The sequence below is a fragment of the Peromyscus californicus genome, unplaced genomic scaffold (assembly GCF_007827085.1).
Source record: "Peromyscus californicus insignis strain IS unplaced genomic scaffold, ASM782708v3 Scaffold_7__1_contigs__length_154581171, whole genome shotgun sequence".
Lineage (NCBI taxonomy): Eukaryota > Metazoa > Chordata > Mammalia > Rodentia > Cricetidae > Peromyscus > Peromyscus californicus.
Window position 1 is genome coordinate 100,357,096 of NW_026294595.1, and position 25,566 is coordinate 100,382,661.

The 25,566-nt window shown below is 42.3% G+C and overlaps 1 protein-coding gene across 8 annotated transcripts in view; it reads left to right on the plus strand.

Annotated features, from left to right (window-relative positions):
• The window catches only part of Galk2 (galactokinase 2), a 175,554-nt gene that overhangs the window by 58,919 nt on the left and 91,069 nt on the right, over positions 1 to 25,566 (plus strand). For 7 of the 8 annotated variants that reach the window (XR_008215144.1, XM_052724902.1, XM_052724898.1 and 4 more), the window contains exons 6-7: positions 5,278 to 5,376; positions 6,788 to 6,940. Coding sequence is in view for 7 of the 8 variants with exons in the window: in XM_052724902.1 (XP_052580862.1) it covers positions 5,278 to 5,376; positions 6,788 to 6,940 (252 nt within the window). In the remaining variant the exon portion in view is untranslated. The remainder of the gene's footprint in view (positions 1 to 5,277; positions 5,377 to 6,787; positions 6,941 to 25,566) is intronic. The other variant, XM_052724903.1, reaches the window with a different exon arrangement.

The window sequence follows — 25,566 nt, forward strand, 5'->3', positions numbered from 1 at the left end:
ATTTCCTCTGTCCTCACAAGACACCTTGGATGTTTTCAGAGCTGCACACTCCAGCTAGACCCTCCTCTGGGTTCCTTAGCTCATGCTCTCCCAAGCGAGTGCAGGTGCGGTGTCTGTGACATCATCACTCGCCAGTGATGGTTCTAGACTTCAGCAGGTTTTTAGATCTACTTTTGTGAAACATCCTTTGTGTTTGCTTCCAGATTCTAATTGTTTAATGTTTGATCTCCTTGTTCCATTTCCTCCATTACATTGTAGAAAATTTCAGCCTTGACTGCCAAGATCAGTTTTACCTGCTAGGCTCATTTGGGAATTAACTGCCATTATCCTCAGACAAATTTTCATGTAGTTAAAAAAAAAAAGGCAGAAGTTAAGTTTCCTCTTTCTGTATTAGAGAGGTGAAGACTTAGCAGTCACATCTTTCAAAGAGAAATTCAAGCAGCTTACGGGTGCTGTTGTTTTCTGTGGAGCACCTAGACAAGTCTCCAGATTGGAGCACAGCAGTGAGCCATGCTGCAAAACAAAGCAGTTCACATCCGCTTCTTTTAGACACACTCTGGGATCAGGTCATGAAAAGGTACTTCCCAGGGGTTTGCCATTTTGGGGAAGAGTTTGGTAATAGTGGTCCCCATAAGAACCCAGTGTTGTGAAGGGTAGGGAAGGCCTGCAGGAAGTGAGAACATGTTTGAGGTGAGGAAGAGGCAGGGGAGCCCTTAAGAGTTCCTGCCTTCCTCTTCCTCCTAACTTTCCTGTCAGCCTTAGGGAAGCATACTGGTACCTTCCAACTGGGAGCCCTCTCAGCAGACTGCAGCCTGAAGTCAGGGGAGAGCTGACTGGAGGCAGGGGAGAGCTGACTGGAGGCAGGGAAGGTAGAAGCTGTCTAGCACTGTAGAGTTCTGTCTTCTTTTGAAGATCTGCAGAGAAGATCAGTGTTGCTGGCCCCTTGAGGGCAGGCTCTGGCTTTCTCCTCTACCCACAGCTTAGCAGAGCGTCCACAGTCCAATTGCTGTCCCTAAGGACAAGGGAGAAAAATCAAATGCCACTAGAGATTAGCTGAGAGGAACCCTGGCTCCTGAAGGGCATAGCTGTAAGAGCAGAGGGAGCTGTGGAGGGAGAGAGAGTAAGTTCCATAGGCTCCAGCTGTGCTGGTTCTGCTTGAAAGTTTTCAGGCTGTATGTACTTGTGGGTATAGAGAAATCAGAAAAGTTCAGATGCTTCATATGTGTTAGAAATGTGACTTTTCCCTTTACTGCACAGAACTGGGTCCCTGAGTTCACTTTCCTCTGGGTTACCTCCAGGTTGCTCATTCTCCCCCCGTCCCCCCTCACCCCCCACCCCACACCTGTTAACATGCTTTTTGACAGCTTCTTAATTTTGTGACGTCTACTGAAATCATACACAACTTCAGAAGTTGGAAGCACCAATTCAGTGCCTTTGTGAGCCGCTCTGGTTGATTACATTCTTGGAAGATGTGTGATGACTCCGTTTCCAGCATCTTATAGAATGGAAAGCACCTGGGCAGATCGCACATGACCCTGAGTTAGCCAGGATGACTCCGTGACCACAGGTTATAGTCTCCGGTCTGACGAATTCTGTTTGCTGTCTGACTTAAGCGGGTGTTTTCCTCCAGTCATTTGGCTTTCTCTTAGCCTTTGTTTCTAGTCTCTCTCTATTTTTTTTTTTTTTTGGTTTTTCAAGACAGGGTTTCTCTGTGTAGCTTTGCGCTTTTCCTGGATCTCGCGCTCTAGACCAGGCTGGCCTCGAACTCACAGAGATCCGCCTGCCTCTGCCTCCCGAGTGCTGGGATTAAAGGCGTGCGCCACCACCACCCGGCTAGTCTCTATATTTTTTACTCATCTAGGACTTGCCCACCCGCCTCCCTTTAGTACTGGGGCCTCAGAGCTAGGACCTCTGAGGAAGCCAGCTATTGGGTGGGCCCACTGTTGAATTTTTCAGGCAGGCAGGTTTTTTTTTGGGGGGGGTGTGGGGACTCCCTGCTCTGCAGGTGGACAGACATGACTTGCGTGGGGTCCTACTTTTCTGTTCTCCTTATGGTTCGTTACTCTTCATTGTTGTTGAGACCTGCAGAATCTTTAGAATTCTCTTTCCGTGAACATCTTTAAAACATCCTATATTTGACTTCAATTTTAGCTATCTGCTTGTGTAAATCAAATGATGCTTTCTTCATTTGTGAAAATAACAACATCAATACTTGCCAACACTTGTATGTTGCATTAGAACACTGGTTTTACTTGTCATTTAAAGTTAAGTTTAGGATCGTCACAGTAATCCCGTGGCTTGGAGGGCATTATTTTTCTCTTCAGTATAGATTTATTTAGCTTTAATAACTTCCAGTATAATGTTACCCAACAAATGACTCAGTCTCCTTGCCTGCAAAATGGAGAAGCATCTGTTTTATGGGATTCTGAGAAGTGAGTAATTCAGGCAAAGTCACTGGAGCAGTATTTAACACATAGTAAGTGCTCAGTAAATCTTCTGTTACTAATGCTATTGTTATTGTTAATACCAGATGAGAAATAGGAACTGGAAAAAGTGAAGCATCTACCTGAGATCACACAGCTGGTTGGAAGGGGAGTTCTGGCTCAGCCAAGGGTTGGGAGGCTTCTGGAACTGGACTCTTTCCGCTGTATTTTCTTCGTGTAACCTAAGGTTCTGTCAATGAGGTCAGCCTTTATCTTTTAATTCAATCCTTCATTTTCTTCACTCCTTTTCATTTTCTTTCTTTCTCACCACTTAGAACTGTTGGGTATTGTCTGTTGGGTTAGAATTTGCCAGACACAGCAGTAGCAAGTTTTGGAATGGCCCCTTCTCTATGCTCTATGGGTAGGCTCTCCTTGACATGAAGGTGTCACTCTGAATTCTGTGTATACACACACACACACACACACACACAAGAACATCTTATAACTATTAGAGTATACAAGGGCATACTTTAAGTGCTTTAAATATTTATTTATTTAGTGTGTGTATGTGTAGGTCAGAGGAAACCTTGTAGGAGTCAGTTCTCTCTTTCTACCCTGTAGGTCCAAGGGATTAAACTGAAGTCGTCAGGCTTGGTGACAAGTGCCTTTGTTGGTGAGCCATCTTGGCAGTCCACTTTAAGAGCTTTATAAACAAGTCATTAATACTTCTCAGTGCTCTATTATTTTTCCTCATAAAAAGGAGAATATTAAAATTTTGGTGGTGCTCATTTGTCTTTTCACATCCCCTTACAGTAGGCTGAGCAATGGTTGTATTAGCCCTATTTGGGGGAAGCCACTCGAGTGTGAAAGGAACTTGGACTTCAGGGTCAGATGGGCGAAGCTCAGATTCTAGCTTCTCCATGACCAGTATGAGTCCCCAAGTTTCACCATCCTCTTCTGTACCATGGAGAGGTGAAGATTTGTGGCTGATTCTTTTTACACACTCCGCGGTATCAAGGAGCTGACTCTAACCCAAGGTCACAGCGAGGCTGGCAGCGAGACTCTTACTTACTCACAGACTGCCGTAGGAAGTGCTTCATCTGGGCGTGTTGGTTCTTTGCATTTTAAGTACAAGTGTTTTGACCTTTCGGTCACTAGTTTATTTTTAATGTGTCTATTATGGCCACTGGCTGTGTGTACCATCAGGTCATGTGCAATGCCTTTGATGCCAAAATCCCAGGTTTACCTCATGTCACAAGGCAAAGTTAATGTTAGTGAAGTCACATGACCAAGGAGAGCCATGACAGCCACTTGCTGAAGCTGTCAAATGGTGTTTGGGCATCTCTTCTCAGGAGGGAAGGCAACAGCAGTTTATGGAGTTTTTAGTACATACCTGGCAATGATACTGAGGAAACACTACAGCTTAGCTCTCCCAGACTCAAAGGTTTTTGAGGAGAAGAGATGAAGTGGAAACATGATACAGTTAAGGACCAGTAATAAATACCCGGATCCAGGCTGGACTACTTAAGTAGACTGTGGAATAGGTGTTACATGGACCCCCATAGTCTGCTGGAGAGAGACAAGTAGACCCACTTAAAGTATGACTCAAAGTGATCATAGAGTTAGAAGTAGGGAGAGCAGAGAGGAGTTCTGTGGCATGTGTAAATTTGGGGGTGCTGAGTTGTTGAAACAGGGATAGAAGAGTCCTGAGGAAAGGTGAGTGCCGGGCAGTCAGGAAGAGCAGCATTTGTCTTTTGTTTCTGGACTGGAGGGTTTGTGGGAACAGTGGGAGAACAGGCTGGAGGGGAGAGCAGAGAGCTAAGTCGTTGAAGAACTTGTGCACCATGTCGAGAAGATGTAGGTAAGCAAGTGGGCAAGAGAAGGCTGTAGTATACCAGTGTTTTGGCGTGATCACTCTGAACATCTAATAGAATAAGTGAGAAATAAAGTTCCGAATTAAACCTCAGAAGAACAAACAAACAACCAGATAGCATTGTGGGTCACTAGATGGCACTGTCAGAGCTTCAGGGGTGAGAGAAACAGGACACCAGAGTGGGCACGGCATTTCAGGAAGCCTCCATGATGGCAGAGAATCTGAGTGGTCAGCTTGCTCATATATGGCCAATGATCTGGATATTGAATGACAATAGGATTTGTATAGGAGGCAGGAAGTGGCACCGGGTTGTATAAATATGTGTGAGATGGTCAAGAAGACACCTCTACTTAAAAACAATGGTAAATAATCCAATTTCATGTTCAGTTTGGTTGTAAGTTTCGAAGGCTTTGGATGCAAGATGAAAAATTTGAACTTATCATATCAGTCAATAAGGAACAACTAATGATCTCTTAGCGTTTTCAGTATGGCTCAGGACCATGCCTCTTCATCCACGTTTCTTCATCATGGTTGTACCCAGAGTGAGACGTTCTGTTCTTGCACTTAACGGACATGTCAGAGAGGCAGCCTTACTTTTGGCTTGGAGACTCTGGCCCTGTTTTGGAGGCACTGGCATAGTCACTTTTTGGAGACAAAGGCAAACGAATTAGTGCCAGAGGCCAGAGACAGTGTCAACAGGAAGATGAGGAAAACTGCCTGCACTGTAGTCCTGGAGGGGTACAAAAACCAGCACGCATGTTCTGGTCTCAATCGAGACCCATTATGGAGTGCTTACTTGATCGTGCTGTTTTCCTCCTGGGTTCAATGGTAGTCTAGAACTGCTGTGAAGAGCACATTGCCCTCTGTAGTTACTGTGTAACTGACCAGCGTTGGTGCTGGAGTTCAGACCTATCTGACATAGCTGGCATGAAAACTAGGCTCTAACTATATCCCAGTACAAATGGATGTTTGCTTCTCCAGGTGGAACTTGCAGAGATCTGTGCCAAGAGCGAGCGTTACGTAGGCACTGAGGGAGGAGGCATGGACCAGTCCATCTCATTTCTTGCAGAAGAAGGAACTGTAAGTAGCATTGAGCCATTTGGAAATTTCGACTTGGGAAAGCATCTCTGGAGGGGAAGGCCTGCAGCCCCCAGCACGCGTGGTTATAGGAAGTCTGGTCTCTCAGTCTCTGCTGGAGAACATTGTCCAACTCTTTTGTAAGTCAGGGCTAACAGTAGGGGATGTACTCCTTTCATATCGATTCCCTCTACCTTAAGCATCCAGAATTACACTTGAAACTTATTTTTCTCATGTGTCTAGATGTCCCCCCACCCCCCATATCTCATTGCTAAGATGAGATTTCTCAATTCCCTCCTTGGGACCTCCCTTCCTGACCTTGCATGAAATCACTTCATCTTGTGGTGTTTCATAATCTCACGTTGGCTTTAAACCCAAATGTTAGTTCTCTTACCACATATATGCATAACCCCTCTTTTTGTAAATTACTCTTTGGTGTCATTTTTCTCTGTCAACATTTTTGGGGCTTTGGTGGTGGGAGGAAGAATGTTGATGGCGGGCCAGGAATAAATTCTTCGGTTCAATACCACTTCCTCTTGGCTATCAGCTCCTTCAGGCAAGGCAGAGGTTTGGGTTTTTGCCTATGAACTGCCCATTACCAAAATAGAAGCAGGCATCTCTTTAAAATCTGTCTTAGTTTTTGCATGAGATTCCTTCAGGTTTGGCTGTTTTCCAAGAACACCTGGATCCTTCTTATTAAGAATATGTTTTTGTTGATTCTTCTAAGTCAAAGACATGGGGTATGAGGAAATTTGTTTTAACACTAAAATTATACTTTAGGTGTTTTGGATGTGAACTGGCAAGCAGATGTGGTAGCAGGAGTTCTGTTGTTAGTGTAAGGCAGGTCCAGGGTCTGAAGAGAGTCCTCGTTCTCTGGACTTTCAAAGAGCATCACCACCTGACTTCCAGTTTCTGCCTCCGACTTAGCCTCTCACTCCACAAGCTCTAGGCTTCAGCCGGGTAGCAGTGCCTAGAGCTCCATTCACACCAGTGCCGTTTGTTTCCTCTCCAAGTACAGAAACTTCTCTGGTTCTGACGTCTCTAAGCATCCCTCAGGACTCAGTGTCTACTTCCCTTCTCAAAGGCTGCACTAAGTTGTCTGGTGAGGGCCTTCCTTTAAGCATCTGTGTCAGACCCTGAACTTCACGGCGCTCCCACGGACTCCCATGGAAACATAATTTCGTGTCTTCCTGCAGCAACCGTGGACCCCAGGAGGGCAGAGTCAGCACCTGCCCCGCTCACTGTTGTGTCTCTAGTGCCTGGTGCAGTGCCCCGCTATCAGGAAATGATGTCTGAACGAATGCGGTGTTTTTGTAGAAGACTTTCTTAAGATAAAAATCAATGCATGAAAGCTTGAACATTTTTTCTGAATCTTACTAAATTACTGTCTCCCCTGCCACTTTTCTTCCAATAGGCCAAGTTAATAGAGTTTAGTCCGCTGAGAGCCACTGACGTGAGACTCCCCAGTGGAGCGGTCTTCGTGATTGCCAACAGCTGCGTGGAGGCGAACAAGGCAGCCAGTTCCCATTTCAACGTCAGGGTGATGGAGTGTCGGCTGGCTGCAAAGGTAGGGACGTGGCAGGCCAGCGAAGCTTGCAGTTTGCCTGTTCTTTCCTGCCTATCCTCTACTGACTTGCAGTTTCCCCCACAGTTTAGAGCAGCGCTCTGACTGTAGGGTAGTCCTGTAGCCGCAAGTATTCGGGTCCAGAGCAATCGGATTCCAAATAGATAAGCCAGCAGACGCATCTTCTGCTCTGTGCTAGCTCTTCAGGAACTGGACGAGCTTCAGAGCTGAGTCTTCTGGGTGACCCTGGGAAAGAGAGGAGCACAGGTCAGAACAGAAGCAGACATCGCTTCAGGAGCGAACTAGTGTGAGTTTGTCCCGTAGGTGGAGAGACGGTTGGGGAAATGACAACAGCTGATCTTCTTTTCCCAACAGGGATCCTGGCAGCCTGGCTCCTCCCCTCATCCCGTAGGACACTTCAGTTTGGCATTAGGACATTACCAATAGCTCAAAATACAGATGTGATGGTATCCCGTGAGCTCAGAAGGAAGATTTCTTCATGCATCTGCTGGGCAAATACCTTACCAGGAGGGAGGCAAGGCTGGGCTCTGTTCCAAGTGCAGGACCTTTGGCAGCCAAGCCCTACATTTATTAAGGAAGTGTTTACTGCGTCACTGTTGGACTGTGTGCAGCAGGTATAGCAAGGGGTCCAGGACACAGGGGCAGAGAGAGTGGAGTTAAATTCCAGATGCAAACGGAAGCAGGTAGCACAGAAGCAGGTAGGGAGCCATGCGATATACTAACACAGGACAAAGACATGACCCATTACAGGGGACCCAGAATGGCATGTCATGTGACCAGGAACCTGCAAAAAACCAGACTGGACACCGGAGTTTGGATTCTGGGTCAGGAGTTCCTCTGCACTTCCTTCTCTCTTCTTCTGTTGATCTCATCCCTGTCCACACTGCAAGCCCCACCCCTGTGCTGATGAATTCCTGTGAGCATCTTCTGTGTTCCATCATAGCAGAGTCCCCAAAGTGTCGATTCTTTGTCTGAGGTCTCTATTTGAAAGAATTATGGACCTCTCGAGTCAGCATGTCCACACTGAGCTCAGTCTCTCCTCTGCCCCCGAAAGCCTTTTACTCTTCTGTCAGTGAGATTGGCTTGTATCAACTCCTGTATTCTCTTCTGCCCCGTTCCTTAAATCTCTGTTTGTCTTCTTCTCCCTCATTCTGCAAATAATGGGATGATGGTTTAGAAATTTAGCGTGATCAAGCAACCCCCCTTGTTTACCACTTCCTCAAAGTATCCCGTTGCTTTGGTATAAAGTAAAGAAGCCTTGTTGTACTGAACTGGGTTGAGCTGCCAGTAGTTGGGAAGGCGCTGTCAGGCAGTGGAGGAATTCACTCTTAACCATCACGGAAAAAACGTATAGTGCAAGAAGGAAGTGGTCGTGGCAATGACTCCAGTACCACCTACAGCACAGGACTCTCGGCTGGGGTGAGGGTGGGGCTGGCCTTCCCCTGTTTCGTTAGGGTGAGTTTCTTTGTATACACTTCCCTGGCCTGTAGTCCATGCCATGTGAAGGGGGCAGTCCAGGCTGCCCGGGCACCTCACCTGCTGCCCATACAGTTTCTAATTGTGCAGTCTCCACCGTGCAAATAAGGGAAGTCCTGGCTGTTCATAGTTCGGTCCTGGTCCAAGGCTCAGGTTACAGGCCTCCAGGCTGAAGTTCTATGGTGTTAGGTTACAGCATTCCAAGACTGGCAGTTTGGGATTCTTGGACCATGCTAGTGAAAATACTCTAATGGGAACCAGCCCCATTTTCTGATCTCTTATTAATTGACATCCTCTCATACTTCACTATCACGGTGAGGCCTAAGGCTGATGAATCTTACCTCAGCATTTCCTAGCATCCCCTGCAGTCACTATGGCACAGTTACACCACTCTCCTCTCAGGGGACTTCCCACATTTCCAGGACAGTTTTTTTCTTAGCCCTCTTTGAAATATTTCTAAATGACCCTCAAAGAAGCTGTCCTTGACTTCCTTGTTCCTAAGATAAGTAGAGATCCCTCTCCAATTTGTATCACTTATATTTATTAGGTGTGTAGAGGGATTCCTACACTTGTAAAATATTTTCAAGTAGAGAGAAATAATTGGGACAGAGTAGTCAATCCTTCATTCCATAGATTTTGTCCTGGGCTCATGGCAGCCAATTAGGGACATAAAAAGTTAACGAGTTTTGTGTAGTTCATTTCTCAGGTAAAATGGAATGTGAACCAAGAGACAAATGTTAAACAAATGCCTGTTTCCAGAAAACACTGTTGACTTGTGGTTATCCACTGCCTGTGGCGCTTATAATCTTTATGCCCTCTTTTCTGCAATGATCCCCAAGCCTCGGGAGGAGGGGTGTGATACAGATGTCCCTTTCAGGGCGGAGCGTTCCAAGTCTCTTATTCTCTGCACCTTGATCAGTTGTAGGGCTCTATATTGATGACCATCTACTACTACTCTTGTTCTACTAAATGGGTATAGTATTAAACTACATTATTAAGTGCTACACTGTGTTAAGTTCTAATGACTTAGCGTTGTAGTACCATAGATTAATGCGTCCCTCAACTCTCCTCAGAATCTTCTTTCTGACTCCACTTTATAAGGCTGTACAGTTGGGAGAGTATAGCTACAACAATTTAGGACAATGAAGTTGTTTTTTTCTTCATGGAAAATTTGGGGGTTGAACTTTTCTTTTTTAAATAAAGATTGAGATCTTTGAATTTGAAATTTACAGATTGAGATAACTGTTAAAATTATGCAGGAAAATGTTTTCATATTAAGCTTCACAGTATCTCGTCAGTACACACATTTGGAAGAAGGCTCGTTCACTGACATTTTCTGCTGCGCCACACTTCCTCCTGGGGAGGTGGAAGACTTCCGTATTATCCTTGAAGGCTTACTCATTTGTTTTTTTCTCGTGAGGTTGATGAGTAAGTGTTGTCTTCCCAAGGAGACTCCAAACATATACAACATTATTTTCAGGGTTTTAGCACGGAATTCAAGCCCCTCTGCCAGAGCCACAGCGACCTGGAACAAGTGTGATGCATGTGACGGGTTCATGCTGTGACTGCTCTCTTCCAATGACACCGGAAGGATCCAAGGAGCTGGCTGTGTCTTGGAAGCTTTACTGAAAGTTCCTGGCCCTTTGGGGAATGTCTTCAGAGAGCTGACTGGAAGAGGCGGCATGTCTTTTGTAGTCAAAACTCTTTTTTTTTTTTTTTTTTTTGGTTTTTTGAGACAGGGTTTCTCTGTGAAACAGTTCTGGCTGTCCTGGAACTCACTCTGTAGACCAGGCTGGCCTTGAACTCACAGAGATCTGTCTGCCTCCGCCTCTGCCTCCCAAGTGTTGGGATTAAAGTGTGTACCACCACTACCCGGCGTAGCCAAAGCTTCGGCGAAACTGTAGGTCAGAACCTCTTATTCTTGAGGATGTCTTCTAAAGACCTTGCTATGTAGCCTACTAGGCTGGCCTAGAACTGGTCTAGAATAGCCTCAAATTTGCCATCCTCCAGCCTCCATCTCCTAAGTGTTGGGATTATAAGCATGTGTCATCACATGCCGTTGAAATGTGATTGGAATTTAATTGTATAACTCCATATGTGTTTAAAAGTGCTTTGTCATTGAAATTGGCAACTGAATTTGACTATTTGGTACACATTGCTCCAAAATGATATAGATAAAACACATTTTAAAACCAAATTTTCTTATAAATAAGACTTCATTCAGTTAAAAGCAGCCCAGTTCCTTCCTTTCAATTAGTTCTTTGAGAATTTCATGCCATATATTTTGACAGTAACCACCCTCCCCCAACTCTTTCAGATCCACCCTATCTCTTAACCAGCCATATTTGTGTTCCTTCCTCTCCTTTAAAATTTTTTTTTAAATAAACCATGAAGTTCATGATGTGTGTGGTGGTATATACCTTTAATCCTAGCACTGGGGGAAGCAGAGGATCAGCCTGGTCTACATACTAAGTTCCAGGCCAGCCATTGTGACATAGAAAGAACCTGCCTCAAAAACCAAACCAAACTGACCCAAATGAAACAACAACAATAGCACTCCAAATCCACAAACCCCAACTAAACCATCAAGTCCCATTGTTCTTGGATGTGTGGTCATACGCTGGAGAGCATGGTTGAACTACCAGGGGCCAGACTCTTAGATTTGACTTAAAGAAAATGGACTCCGCATTTCCCGTCAGCTATCATTGCTGGTAGTTCCTTGACTAGGGGTGGGACACCATGTCCACCTCCCCTCTCCATGCTGAGATACTGTCTGTCTTGAGCTTGCCCAGGTCTTACTCATGCTGTCACAACTGCTGTGAGTTCATCAGTGCTGCTGCCTGCTGTGTCCAGACAACACTGTTTCCTTGTAGTCCTGCACTGCCTCTGGCTACTAGAGTCTTTCCACCCCTTCTTTCCCAATGAGCATTGGGAGGAAGGAATATGATGTGATGTCCTATTTATGCTGAGAATTTTGCAGTCTCCTGTTCTCTGCAACTTACCTAATCCTGGGTCTCTATTAATTGCCTCTACTGCAGAAAGAAGCATTTTCTGGTGTGAGTTAAGAGATGCAATAATTTATGGATATAATAATACATAATTAGGAATTGGTTTAATACTATGTCTATTCAGCAGAATAATAGTAGTAGCTTCCCTCCTAGGGTCCATGACCTGTCTGGCCTCAGGTTCTTGGACCCAATAGTTATGTCAAGTATGTGTTTCATCTGATGGAGTGAGCCTTAAATCCAATGGGAAGTGATTGGTTACTCCATGACATTGATTCTACTGTTGCACCAGCAAACATGTTGAGCTAGGCCAGTTGTTGTAGCTCGCTGCTACAGGAGAAAAGTAATCACCAATCTTACCCAAATATGAACACTGAAAGCCACAGTTCATTTTTAAAGGGAAAATATAAGAAGGTAATATAATATCCATTTAAAATTATAAATTAGTTTCTTTTAAAAAATGGAGGAGAGTTGAGATATCATTTGTCCTCATTCTAGCTTCTCAAATTTCGAGAAATAACACATTAAATCTTTAATCCTAGTTGCATATTGCAAAGAATCCAGATGCCTCTCCATAGAAATATGAACTTCCTAGTTTCTTCTCCTGCACAAATACATGTCATTTGGCAAACAGGATTGGTAACATTCAGGGACATGGCTACCCTGCAAGACAGCTTCCTTGTCTTTCAAGTCTCCTGTCATTCATGTTTCATATCATTTTTCATTCAAGAAGATGGCTGATTCCTGTCTGCCTTCTTCAGTTTCATTCAAAAGGGGATGCTGACTGTGGTTGACACATGACATGCATTTCAGATGGAATGGTAGAATTTCTTGAGTCACACTTGGTTTTAATTTTAAGCAGATGAACTTCTTGGAGAATACTCAACATTTAGTGTTGACTGTGAAAGGGCAGGTCTTTAGAAGATGCTTCAAAAATAATGCATCACTTTCCCCTTGCTTTAGTGTCAATAAACAAGGTATTTTTAAGCATCTTAACCATCTGTAACTCCAGCTCCAGGAGGCTGAATGTCTCTGGCCTCCACAGGCACCGGCCTGGCCCTTATGTGTGCTTAACCAAACCATATAATTAAAAAATAAAGATAAAATCTTTATATATATATGTACCTTTGTATGGGACTGTGTCGATGTGAGTGCAGGTGCTTGTAGAGGCCAAAAAAAATGGCATTGGATTCCCCCAAGCTGGAGCTATAGGTGATTGTGAGCTGCTTGATGTGATGTGAGTGGGAACCATACTCAGGTCCTCTGCAGGAAAAATATGTGCTCTTAACCTTTGAGCCATCTCTCTAGACCCAACTCACTTAATTTATGGCCAAGGTATAAGGAACATGAACTGGGACTAATAAGGGAAAATGCTTCTGGATGTAGGATGTAGGCAGGAAATTTCTAGATGGAACCCCGGATAACACAGGAATTGGTTTCCTCAAATTGACAAGTGGGATTACATGAAATTTAAAATGCTTCTCCACGGCAAAAGAAATGATAGAGTGAACAGAAAGCCTACAGGATGGAAGAAAGTTTTGCTAGCCATACTTCAGAAAGTGGAGAAACATCTAAAATAAAGAGCTAAAAAAAAAAAAAATTAAAACCCTTGCCAATAAGTAAACGGGCCAGTGAACTGAACAGACAGTTCTCAAGTAAGTACAAATGGCCAATAAATGTCTTTTTAAACGTTCAGCATCCTTAGCCATCATGGAAAATTCAAATAAAAAATGCTTTGCGATTTAACCTCACCCCAGTCAGAGTGGCTATTATCAAGAAAAGGCAGGTGCTTGCGTGGATGTGGGAAAGAGAAAAGCTCATTCACTGTTGGTGCGGTAGATGTAACCTGGTGTAGCCACGGTGAAACACCTGCATATCCATGTTTATTGCTGCTCTACTCACAACGACAAGGAAATGGAAGTGGCTTAGATGTTCTTCAACAGATGAATGGGTAATGAAAATGTGTTGGTACATATGAACATTTGCAAGGAAGTGGATGGAACCCAGGCTTACAAAGACACACACTGCATGTTCTCTGTCTTGTGCAAATAATAGCTTCTAAATGTTAAGTATGTGTACTTAGGTGGGAGGAAGTGTAGGGAGAAGCCAGAGAACTAGAAAGGAAACCATGAGACAGGAAAGGAGAGGCTTTAGGGAAGAGGGTGAGAGGGCAACAGAACACACAGATATGATGAAGGGGATCATTGGAGACTGGAGAGCATTCAGGAGCAGCGCTGAGAGCTGGGTGAAGAGCAGGTGTGATTGCTTCTGAACTGAATGTGTACCTTTTTTTTGGTCATTATTCTTCAATATTATACTTATATATAGCATTTACATTGTAGCAGATATTGTTAACAAAAACAAAACAAAAAACCCTGCTATTTCTAATACTATAGGAATTTTCCTTCTTTTACCTGTGGAAAAGAGAAAGGTGAAAGATTGCATCACAGTGGAGGCTATTCCCTAACTCCCATTTCTGTGACTATTAGAATCCAAGTCTAAGCTTCTGGAACAGGGCTGAAGAGAAGCCTGCCACAAGAGACCACATGCTCCATCATGAGAGGCCACACGCAAGGGCATGGCTGTGGGACTGTTTTTGCTTAGGAACATAAGCTGAGAGTCTGTTAAACACGTCTGCCTTACAGTATGGATTCATTCTTCCATTGTTGGCAACGCATGAATGAATTTCATTTTTACTTGGAAATGGTTTCATTAAATAAAGAAGTAGACTCTCAGGTAAAAAATGACCATGATGTTTATTTAGCCTGGACAGACCTGCTTTGGGTGTAGGGGAGAATGACTAAGCAGGAGAGTTTTGAAAATGACACGGTAGAGAGACATCCACAGACAGAGTCCTGATGTCTTGTACACACTTTCCTCACCCCTTGCCTTGCTAAAATGCTCTTGTGATCTGAGTTTGTTCCATACCTTCTTATTACAGGGAAGGGCAGTAAACCCGCGATGGTGATTTTTTTATTCATTTCGCTTTAGTATTGACAGCACCTTCTACTCTCAATTTTTCCCCCTCTGACTCTTTTTCACCATCAGCTTTCAAAAACTAATTGATTTAGATTCATTAAAAGTTAGAGTCTTGTAGAGCATTTGAACTAAAATTAAAAACATTCAAAGCAAACTCAATAGAGATTTATAACCATTGCTTGCGTAAATGATACTTTTAAGTGAGGCACATTTTTATGTTCTTAAATTAACAAAGTGACCAGGAATCTTTAGTGGGCACAAAATTCTTCATATTTTATACATATTTCATGCCTTAAACTTTTCCAGAAATATTGTATGTCTGTTATATTGAAGGATAAAATATGTGACGCCAATAGTCAGCGTTATGGGAAGTCACGTGGGGAGGGGGAGTTCTAGCATTGCTTGTCTACATATCCTCAACTCTTTGCGGCAGCCTGGGCAGCAGTGAAGTAGAGAGTTTTCATGACACTTCAAGACAAATGTGCAGTGATTCTTTGGAGGCCTTGTCTGGCCGGGAGCCATCACTTCCCCACGTTCTTCAGCTCCTGTCACTCTGTGGTCAGTGTGGAACTGGTTCTTTGGCTGGTGGTAGAGTGTGCAGAGAAGTTGGCACAGTGTTCTCAGGGCTTTGACAGTTTCCTTGACTTTGAGCAGAAAACCCAGATACTCGAGACTGTGGTCAATCTCAGTCATTCTGTGTGTTCAGTAGAGCATGCTCTGCCAGGACTCCAGTGTCGTTGTTAGCACAGAGAGTTCAGGCTACAGGCAAGAAGCAGAGGGACGAGGGGTGGTCTGGGCAATGGAACTGGAAAGTGGCAGGGCCCCGAGTGCTGTGCTGGCCTTGCAAGCAGCGGGAAGCTGTTAGCAGGGGCTTTGAAGACATATTTAATTGGCAGCAGAAATGTACTATTTGGTTGAAGAGAAGTTGGATTGTAGAGCATCAGAGAGGTGGGATACAAAGGGAGAGACACAGTCAGATGTGGTGGTGTACACTTGTAATCCCAGTCCTTTCGGGATGAGGCAGGAGGACAGCCAGTGCTACCCTGTTTCAGAACAAAACCAAAACCAAAATAACAACAACAACAAAAAGAAATAAGAGAAAAACTACCACTAAACTGAGAAAAGAATTGCTAAATTCTTCCAGTATAATAAAAACTCAGGAGTCAGAAATTGAGATAAAGACCTGATAAATCCAAGGAACAATGGAGAATCAATTGGCTGACCCTCTCTCCATGTTTTTCTTGATCCATGAGCCCCCGGAAATCCCCCTAGAATCCCTCTTCTCTCTTCCTGTCCCTCTCTAGCAGAACTACTTAGTCCTCTAGCAACTCTATGGCTGATCCTGGTCAGCCAATTGCTGACTTTGATTCAAGGTGGCTTTATTGGCATAGTGGAATAAACAATTCTCCTGCAACATTTCCCCCTTTTTGTCTAAATAAAAAGGAAAGGTTTTTAACTCTAACATAGTAAAACTATATACAATAAGAACAATTATCAAGTAAGAAATACATTCACAATGTCCGGTCCCTTAGTATTTGGCAAATTCAAAGAAAATTCTCTGTTATATATCCTATCTTGGTGAGTCCAAAGTTTTGTACCTTATTTACTTTCTATCATCACTAAGGAAAACTGTAACTATAACTATCTGTCTTCAACCCTATCAGAGACCCAAGAAGGATATAATACCTGAGTAAACAGGAAGTATAGAGCAAGCAACTTCCAAAATTAAGAAATGGCAAAAACATCTGGCTGCCTGGACAGTTGTCCCAAGGTTCCTCTGTAATGTTGAGGTATACATCTTTGGCCTACAGGCTTAAAATATTTGACAGACCTTTCTGTAAAGCAGGAATTTTGAAGAACTATCTTACCTTGTCTTGGCAAAGTTTGGTAGTTCCCTTCTTTTGTGTCCTGCTTGTCTAATTTGGACAGCATACTGTCAGCAGTTGAGGCAAGGGCAACTTTTTTGCCCAGTGGCTAACTTTGCCATAAATGAAAGCAAGCTCTATATGAAGGTTCTTCAATGCCTGCCATCCTCTTTTGAAGTAAATTGGTGCTGCCAGGAGAGGATGTGTCTCATTGTCATGAAAAGCTTTATATTATTAAAATATTAAAATGCCATATTCTGTAGGTCTCTGTAGTGTTTGAAGACCATCTATCTATTTAAAATCTGTCTCTGATTGATCTTGAAAACATACTTAAGTTTGATTGTTATAGATGACTAACTACTAAGCTGTATTTCTTTATTATCCTAAATAGCTTTCAAGAACCAGAATTTTACATTATATTTTTAAATGAGCTGCACAGGTACAAGACCCTAAAACAGAAATAGAAACATATAATACAGTATAACAAAAATAACATTAGATTTGTATCAATATAAAGAAATCCATACCAATGTAAAATATTTGAGACTAGTAGTTGCTTTTTTAGTTTGAAAGTAGATTTAATAATCTACTCTTTTATTCTGTCATTTCTATATCTCCCCTTTTTCTTTTCAGAACTAGATCCCTGAATCTAATTTCCTTTGCTCAGTTTCCTCCATGACTGTGACCAATAACAACTTGTAGCCAACCCCCTTAAATGATGACAAACATCCATCAAACTACCAAAAACCCACCTACCTCACCTCTTGGGAATGTGGATGTCATTTTCTTAAAATTACTTTTTGTTGTCTGTGGGCAATGGCATCTTTAGGGGACCCTAAAAAATTGAGATAAAGATCAAGTTCTGGGAGGGCTAGCTGTTGTCCAGTCTTGGTATGATGGGAGAGTACAAGGCTTATCTGAAGTGCTTACTGGAGCAGGTTATGAGGCTGGCCATGTTAGCTAACTGCTTTGAAATTGTCCTGAGCAGTTTGTAGTCCAAAGCTGATCTTTGGGTGGTGTTTGCCAGCTTAGGAGTGTTACCACAATCCAGGTGGATTCATCATTGTGGGGCCCCAACATCCTTTTAAAGTCTTCAAAGGTTGCTGTTAGGAATGGTCACAGTTCACTGCAGAAAGCTTAAATATTTTAAATGTTGTATGCAGCAGATATAGGAGGGGTTAAAGGACCACAGTTTGTTAAATACATCCATGGTACACAAACTTAGTTCCTAGTTACCTGCTTCAGACTCAAGTCTGAAATCATGTACAGGAAGCTAGATTAAGCCTATTTCTAGAATTAGTTAGTACTCTATATGACCATTAATATCATGACAGAAGGTTTATAAATATTTAATATATATATAAATCTTATAAATTTTGAGACAATATTTATATTTAAAGCAAAGTTTTCAGAGTCAAAATAAAACCAAAGAATTATGGGATTAGTGGCAATAGAACAGTCCCTAGTTTTGGTTTTTCTTCTGTCTCATATCAGGTGGATCTTCTGACATGAGACAGAGATTTTGGGTTTTTCTTTAAGAAGAATGCTTGGGTTTAGAGAAGGAGAGAGCCATGCTCTAATTCCAAAGCCAGCATTAACTTTTAATTGAATTGGGACTACAAAAAGACCATTTGCCTTATATGTCTGTAGAGAACATTAGAAACAAACATTTGGGAAGATTTATGAGATTTCATCCTATTGGAAGTGTGTTATACCATTAGGGCCAATTTATTTTTTTTCTTGAGACATTTTCTCTGGATAATTTGTCTTTCTTCTTCAGATGTCTCATTTGTCCAGTGGTCTTCAGATTCCTTAGTTGGATGCTTTTATTCTCCCGGAAAGACAAAAACAAAACCCTACCCCAACCTTAACTTTGGGGAGTTTCCTTTCTTGGCAGGTTGAATGGCCACACTGTTTGATGAACTAGTGCCTCTCCTAATCAAGAGGTCTCTCCTGTTCAAATCTAATCTTTATCAATTTTGATGGTATTCATAGCTTTTCTTCTCCTGTGGAAACAAAAGCAAAACTTCTTCCCCAATGTAACACATATCCTGGTTTCCATTCTGAGGTCAACACATCTTTAAAGTAGTATACAGGCTGATTTAAATCAGTATTTTTTTTTCCTGCTATCCAGTGTCTCTCCACAGTTGTCATTCCTTTCTCATTAGCATTTCAAAAATTTAAAGTTGACAAAGCATTGTGTAATCTATCTCTGGGGGTCTTTTTTTTTGTTGTTTTTACCCATTTCTGTTTATTAAACATATATAAAGTAACTGCTTGTCCTGTAGGATTGTGTGTTATACCTGTAATATGTTTTATACTGTAATATGCAAAAAACTGTTTCATTTTACTAGAGACATATGCTAGAGCACTGTCAGTCTTAATTTGTACAGGTATTCCCATAATGGCTGTAACTTTTAATAAATGTGTGATTACAGAATTGGACTTTTCAGAACTCAAAGCAGTTGTGCACTGAAATCCTGAATATGTATCTATGGTATGGTGCACATACTTTAGTTTTTCAAACTCCACAAAATGAAACACATCCATTTTCCAAATTTCATTTCTTTGAGTATCCTTTGGATTACTTTCTGCAAGTAGTGGAGTTTGGTTATACAAAGAACAAGTATGGCATTTCCTTATAATTTCTTTGGCCAAGTGATAGAAAAACTTTCTTTAAACCCTTGCTATTAACATGGTGTTTTTTATGAAATTTTGAGGCTTCTCACTCATTTACTACCAATAGCTGATCATTTTCTTTACCTTATAAAGAGCCTGTTGGCCGAATCACCTTATTTATGGTTCTTAAATCTGTTAACATTCTTCATTTTCCAGATTTCTTTTAATGACAAATATAGGAGAATTCCAAGAACTGGTCAGTTCCTCAGTATGTTGAGCATTTAGCTGCTCCTGTACCAGCTGTTCTAATGCCTGTAATTTTTCTGATGTCAAAGGCCATTGTTACACCCAGACAGGTTTGTCAGTTAACCATTTTAAAGGTAGGACTGTTGGTAACTTTGAAAGATCACCAGCTGTTGTTTCCTGCTTATGTACAACCTGAACAGTCTGTTGACTGTTCTTGATAATATGCTTTAATATTTCTCTTAGAAGCATTCTTTATTTTACAGTTTGTTTCTGAGATTAGAGGAATGTCAATCTATGTTTCCTATTGCTACAATGAGTCACATCCCCATAAATTCATTGCTATGCTAGCCACATATGTTTTTAATTTTCCTATCTGTCCTTCTGATTCTATGCATTTGACCCATCTCGCACTTAGTTTTACCTGAGATAAAGTTCCAATCCCCAGAAGTGGAACATTTACCTCCTCAAGAGGTCAATCTGGATGCCAAGGTTTTGGTGAAATTGTTGCATTTGCACCTATGTCTATCAAACCTTCAATTTCAATGCCGCTTATATGTATTTTTAGTTTTGGTCTCTGATCATTTATAGCAGTTTGCCAAAACACTTGTTTTCCAGTCTCTCCTGAACTTTTTGTTGTATCTATCGCAGTTGTTCTGTCTTTGGTTACATCCAGAGCAGTGTGGTTTTAAAGAACAGGTATTAAGTCTTTTAATTGCTCTGTGGAGGAGTTTCCCCAATGCTGATGGGGAATGATTGAACCAAATTTGACATTGGGGCCGGTGAGAGGTCCCCTAAGGTATTTCCTGACGGCACAGGGTTACCTTGCCTTTTCCTTGTTGATCTGCGTTCATGAATCCAATACTGGCCTTTGCCACACCTTTTGCATACTGCAGAAGACTGGGGCCTTTTGTGTGAATTATCTCTAGAAAAAAAGTTATTTCTAGGAACATCTTGCCTGCAGTTCCTCTTCAAATGACTTTACCACAATTAAAACATCTGACATTTTGATTTTTCTTAAAATTTCCACAAATTACTTCTATCAAGGCAGCATCATATGTGTGAGATCCAATATCAGCTGTATTTCTAATCCATTCATCTGTTGGTGCTAATCTTGCCTTTAAAGGCCTAATCACCCTTTTTGCATTCTGAATTAGCATTTTCAAAAGCAAAAGATTTAATTAATATTTGTCTAATTTCTGGATATGATATTAACAGCTGAAGTCAATCTTTGTAAAAAAAAATCAGTTAAGGCTTCTTTTGGGCCTTGTATAATTTTAGTAAATGACTCAGTCCTCTTTGCTGATTCTTCAACCCTGTCCCAAGCATTCAAAGCTGCTATATATCATTGTATCAAGGTGTGATCATCAAATCTAAATTGTCTTTGCAAATCGGCATATTTGCCCTCAGTGAGAAGCTGGGGTGTGATCTAAGGTCCCGAATTGGATGTCAGATGAAACAATTACCTAAATTGTTCCAGTATAAACTCGGGAGTCAGAAATTGAGATAAAGACCTGATAAATCCAAGGAACAATGGAGAGTCAATTGGCTGACCATCTCTCCATGTTTTTCCTGATCCACCAGCTCTGAAAAATCCCCCTGAAATCCTTTTTCTCTCTTCCTGTCCCTCTCTAGCAGACCTCCTCAGCCCTCCAGCAACTCTATGGCTGATCCCAATCAGCCAATTACTGACTCCATCCTTTGATTCAAGGTGGCTTTATTGGCACAGTGGAATGGCTATACGAACAATTCTCCTACCACACTTTTTCTTTTGGTAGGCCCTCTTTTTACCTTCCCTCCCTCTCTCCATGCCTTCCTTCCTTCCCTCCTTCCATCTTCCCTCCCTCCCTCCCTTCCTTTCTTTCCTTCCTTCCTTCTTCCTTCTTCTTCTTGCCATTCTAACCGCCTCTTCTTGCTGGTTCCTTTTCTTCCCCCTCAATAGCCCTCCCTTCTGCTTTCACGTCACACATATTCCATTACCCACTTAAGCAGTTCTTCCTCTCCTCTCATGATCCCCTTTCTGGTTTTCACACACACACACACACACACACACACACACACACACACACACACACACACTCTTAAATCAATATTTTACATCCAAGAGGAAACATGATTTGTTTTTCTGTGTCTGGCTTTTTTATTTAACAAAGTGTCCTCTAGTTCCATCCTTTTCCCTATAAGTGCTGTGATTTCATTTTTCTTCCTGATTGAAGAAAAGCTCATTGTATATATGTACTACATTTCTTTATCCATTCTTCCACTAATGATCTTGGCTTGGTCCGTTTCTTAGTTATTTTGACTAGTGAAGCAGTAAACATGGATGTGCAAATGTCTCTACAGCATGTTGAGTTAGAGTCCTTTGTGTAAATGATCAGGAATGGATGGCTTGATTACATTATAGTTCTATTATTTGTTTAAAAGTTTTCATTAAATTAAAATTTGTATTTTATGTGCATAAGTGTATTGCCTGCGTGTATATCTGTGTACCATGTGCATGCCAGGTGCCAACAGAGGCAAGAAGAGATCTCCTGGGACTAGAGTTAGCACCCGTGTGGGTGGAGAAGATTTTGTTGTCAATTTGACACAAATTCAACCGGCAGAAGGGAGCCTCAGTTAAGGAATTGCCTCCATAGAGCTGGCCATTGGGCACATTTGGGGGCATTTTGTTGATTAATGATTTATGTAGGAGGGGCCCAGCCCACTGGGGTGGGACCATTCCTAGGCAGGCGGTCCTGGATTGTATAAGAAAGCAAGCTGAGCACGTCATGGAAAGCCAGCTGGTAAGCACAGTTCCTCCATGAACTCCGTCAGTCCCCACCTCCAGGTTCCTATCTTGAGCTCCTGTTCTGGCTTCTCTCAATGATGGGCTGTAAACTGTAAGCTGAAGTAAACCCTCTCCTCCCCAAGCTGGTTTTGGTCATGGTGTTTATCACTGCAACAGAAAGCCGGTTAGGACATTCACCTGTTGAGGAGGCTGTATGCCTTTTCCATTGGCTAGTTAGTACTGCTTTTTGCGGTAAGGAAGCCAGAGAAGTGGATTCCGACAGCCCTGCCCTTGAGGTCCATGTCCTTGCAGTACTATGCCCTTTTGTTAGATCTCTGGCCATTCTCAGCGAGATTGTTTTCTTGATGTAGAAGAGTGCCTAGTATTTTAGTTTGTAGACAGGACACCCTGTGAGTACTAGGAAGTTCATCTCTTGAGAGCAGCCCAATGAGTGATTGTTGTGATTTAGTGCTAAATACCCATTTGTCATCTCTGAGGTAAAGATGCAGCTGAGGGCCATACATAACAGTCTTTGAAGACCAGCAGGCTCCGTTTTAACTGTCCACATCAGTGCCCCTCCTACTGGCTTCTCTTCCTGTGTCACTTCGTACTTCTCTAGTGAGACTTAGGCTGACTTGCTTCACAAATCCTGCCCCTCATAGTCCTGCCTTAGAGAGAAAGCTAACTAATGCAGGGTCCTAACCTGTTTGTCCCTACCTTTCCCATCACTGTGGACAAAGCATTGTTACCCGCTTTAAAGTCTGTAGAGCATGGACCAGAACTCAGGACCCTCCCTGAAAGGGGTATCTGATGTGAACCCTTCGTGTTTGCTGTGGTGAAAAGGATGTGGGGAATGTTGAAGAACTGCTGTCTCTAAGCTTCTCCATGCTGCTGAGTGGGAAACTGTGGGGAAGTGACTTGCAACCCTGACCCATGCCCCTGCTTCCAAGACGCAAAGTGTGCCAGTCATGAAGGTAGCCGTGGCAAACTCCCTCAGGTTCTGTCTCGGAGCAAGTGATCTCACCCCCTCTCCTCATCTGCAAGTCATCCTTCTGATCCCTGGGCCAAATTTCTAAGGGCTTACGTGGCTTTCCTATTTTGCTCCCGCGCAGCAATGCGGCAGCTCATGGGCGATGCAGCTGTTGTCGTGAGCACGTGGAAGATTTTATTCTTTAAATGAAATGCGTGCCAACTTGGCTTTGTAGACCTGTTAGCTGAAAGTGAAATGGACAATAGGCTAACAGAAAACTGATATTGCTGGAGTGGACTGCACCTCTTCATGTTAGTGTCTGTGCATACAGGGAAAAACAATGTGGAGACTTACTTCCTTTGGAAGTAGCCTGTGGGCTGCAGGCATGCCTTTCGGAGTGGTCATACAAGCCGCTGGGCCAGGAGGCTTTTTCCAAGTGTCTAGGACAACATGAGTGGTTCAAGTAAAGATGGAGATGGGAACTATCCTAGGGAACTGTTTTTTGTTCCCTTCCTCCTCATTCTTTCCTTTCCTCTTCCCCCCTTGCTTTCCCCCCCTTCACTCCCCCTCTCTTTCAGAGGAATGCACTTATCAATGTTTTCTTTATATGTTTTGATTGTATTTATCCACTACTATCTACCTCTAACTCCTCCTAGTGCTCCCCAACCTGTCTTTCTCCCAACTTCATGTCCTTCTCCTTTTTTGGTTGTTGTTAAATAACCTCAGTCATCTAGAACTGAGCATGAGGCTTCCTTTCTGCCGCCTAGCTCTCATAGTCCTGGAAGTTACTCTGTAGGCTACTGGGGGAGAACAGGCATGAACAGTCATACCCAACTATGAACTCTTTGAACCTATCAGGCAAGAGGTGCCCACTGAGTAATAGTGGTACAACTGCTAAAGGAGTAACCAATAGGTCTCTGGTTGTATTTGAGGCTTGCTCCACAAGAATGAATTCATGCCTGGTACTGTAAACCTGGTCAAAAATCTGTGGCTGAGGAAGTCAGGCCCTAGGGGTGAACTTACTACTATTGCTTGGCTAAATTGTTATGGTACCAACCTGCCTTCTAAAAATTTATTTGAAGGAATTATAGATAAATGTTATTTCCTGCCTTAAACAGAGAAGCTTCTCTAAATGAATGATGGTATATGCAGAGACTCATGGTTGCTCAAGGTTATGAGAATAAGTGACAGTGGAATATGCCACCCTATTCCACTTCCCAGGCTTAGAGATTGTTGCAGAAGAGGAAGTAGAAAGAATGTAAGAGCTGGAGTGTAGGGAAAAGGGCTGTGAAATTCTTCCCTGTAGGCATGGCACAGTCCAAGAAGTCATAACCTCATAGCAACTATGATTGCTGCAGTGGGACTATCAACAGTTAATAATGGATTAGAAGGAAATCACAGGGCCCTGTCCTCCTGGCTGGACTATTGGCTACTGATGGTTTGTGTTGGAGAGGCAGTCAGGTGTGTGCCCACTGAGGCTCCCACCAGGCTCCAGTAAATAGTTCCAAGTTCATGGACACACAGATGATCCTAGTTAACCTCTGATTCTCAAAAACAAAAACAAAACAGAACAACACAAAGAAAAAAAACAAAGACATAATTATGGGAGAGGGACTTCTGGGGAGAAGGGGTTTTAATAGGAGTGGGAGGGGGATTAGAGAGGCCAAGAGGTGCAGTGATCAGGAGGGATTTTATACACATATAAAATTATCAAAGAACAAACTCGATAAAAGTAATAGAGAGAAAATGGGAACAAACACTAAAAAGAAAAAAATGATACCCTGTTCTGTGAAATAATTGAACAGAAAAACAATTGTATTGTCTCTGTTCCCAGTTCTTTAAAATCATCCCTTTTAAGTATATGAGTCAGGGTGTTTTTTGTTTTGTTTTGTTTTGTTTTGTTAAGATGATTAACAAGTTTGAGAACTTCAGCTAGTAACATTTTCAGAAGTGAGCGATCCTAACAAAACTTGCAGCCATCTTTTGGTAAGTCCTGTATCTTGTTCAAAAGGAAGAAAATCAGAACTAAAAATCTAAGCATCAAAAAAACAAATAACCCAATTAAAAAATGGGGTACAGAACTAAGCAGAGAGTTCTCATAAGATGAAACACAAATGGCTGAGAAACACTTAAAGAAATGTTCAACATACTTAGCCACTAGGAAGTGCAAATTAAAACTACTTTGAGATTTTATCTTACCCCAGTCAGGATGGCCAAGGTCAATAAAATAAATGACATCACATTCTGGCAAGGTTGTAGGGAAAAAGAAACACTTATTCATTGCTGGTGGGAGTGCAAACTTGTCCAGCAATTGGAAATCAGTGTGGCAGTTCCTTAGGAAGCTGAAAATAGATCTATCTCAAGATCTAGCTATACCACTCTTGAGCATATACCCAAAGGACTCTACATCCTACTACAAAGACACTTGCTTATCTATGTTCATTGCTGTTCTAGTCATAAAAGCTAGAAATTAGAAAGAGCCTAGATGTCCATCAACTGATGAATGGTTATTGAAAATATGATACATTTAACAACAAATAAATATTATTCAGCTGTTAAGGAAAATGAAAATTTCAGGTAAATGGATTGAGCTAGAAAAAATAATCTTGAGTGAGCTAACCCAGACTCCACAAGACAAATATTGTTTATTTTCTCTCATATGTGGGTGTTAGCTTTTAGCTTTC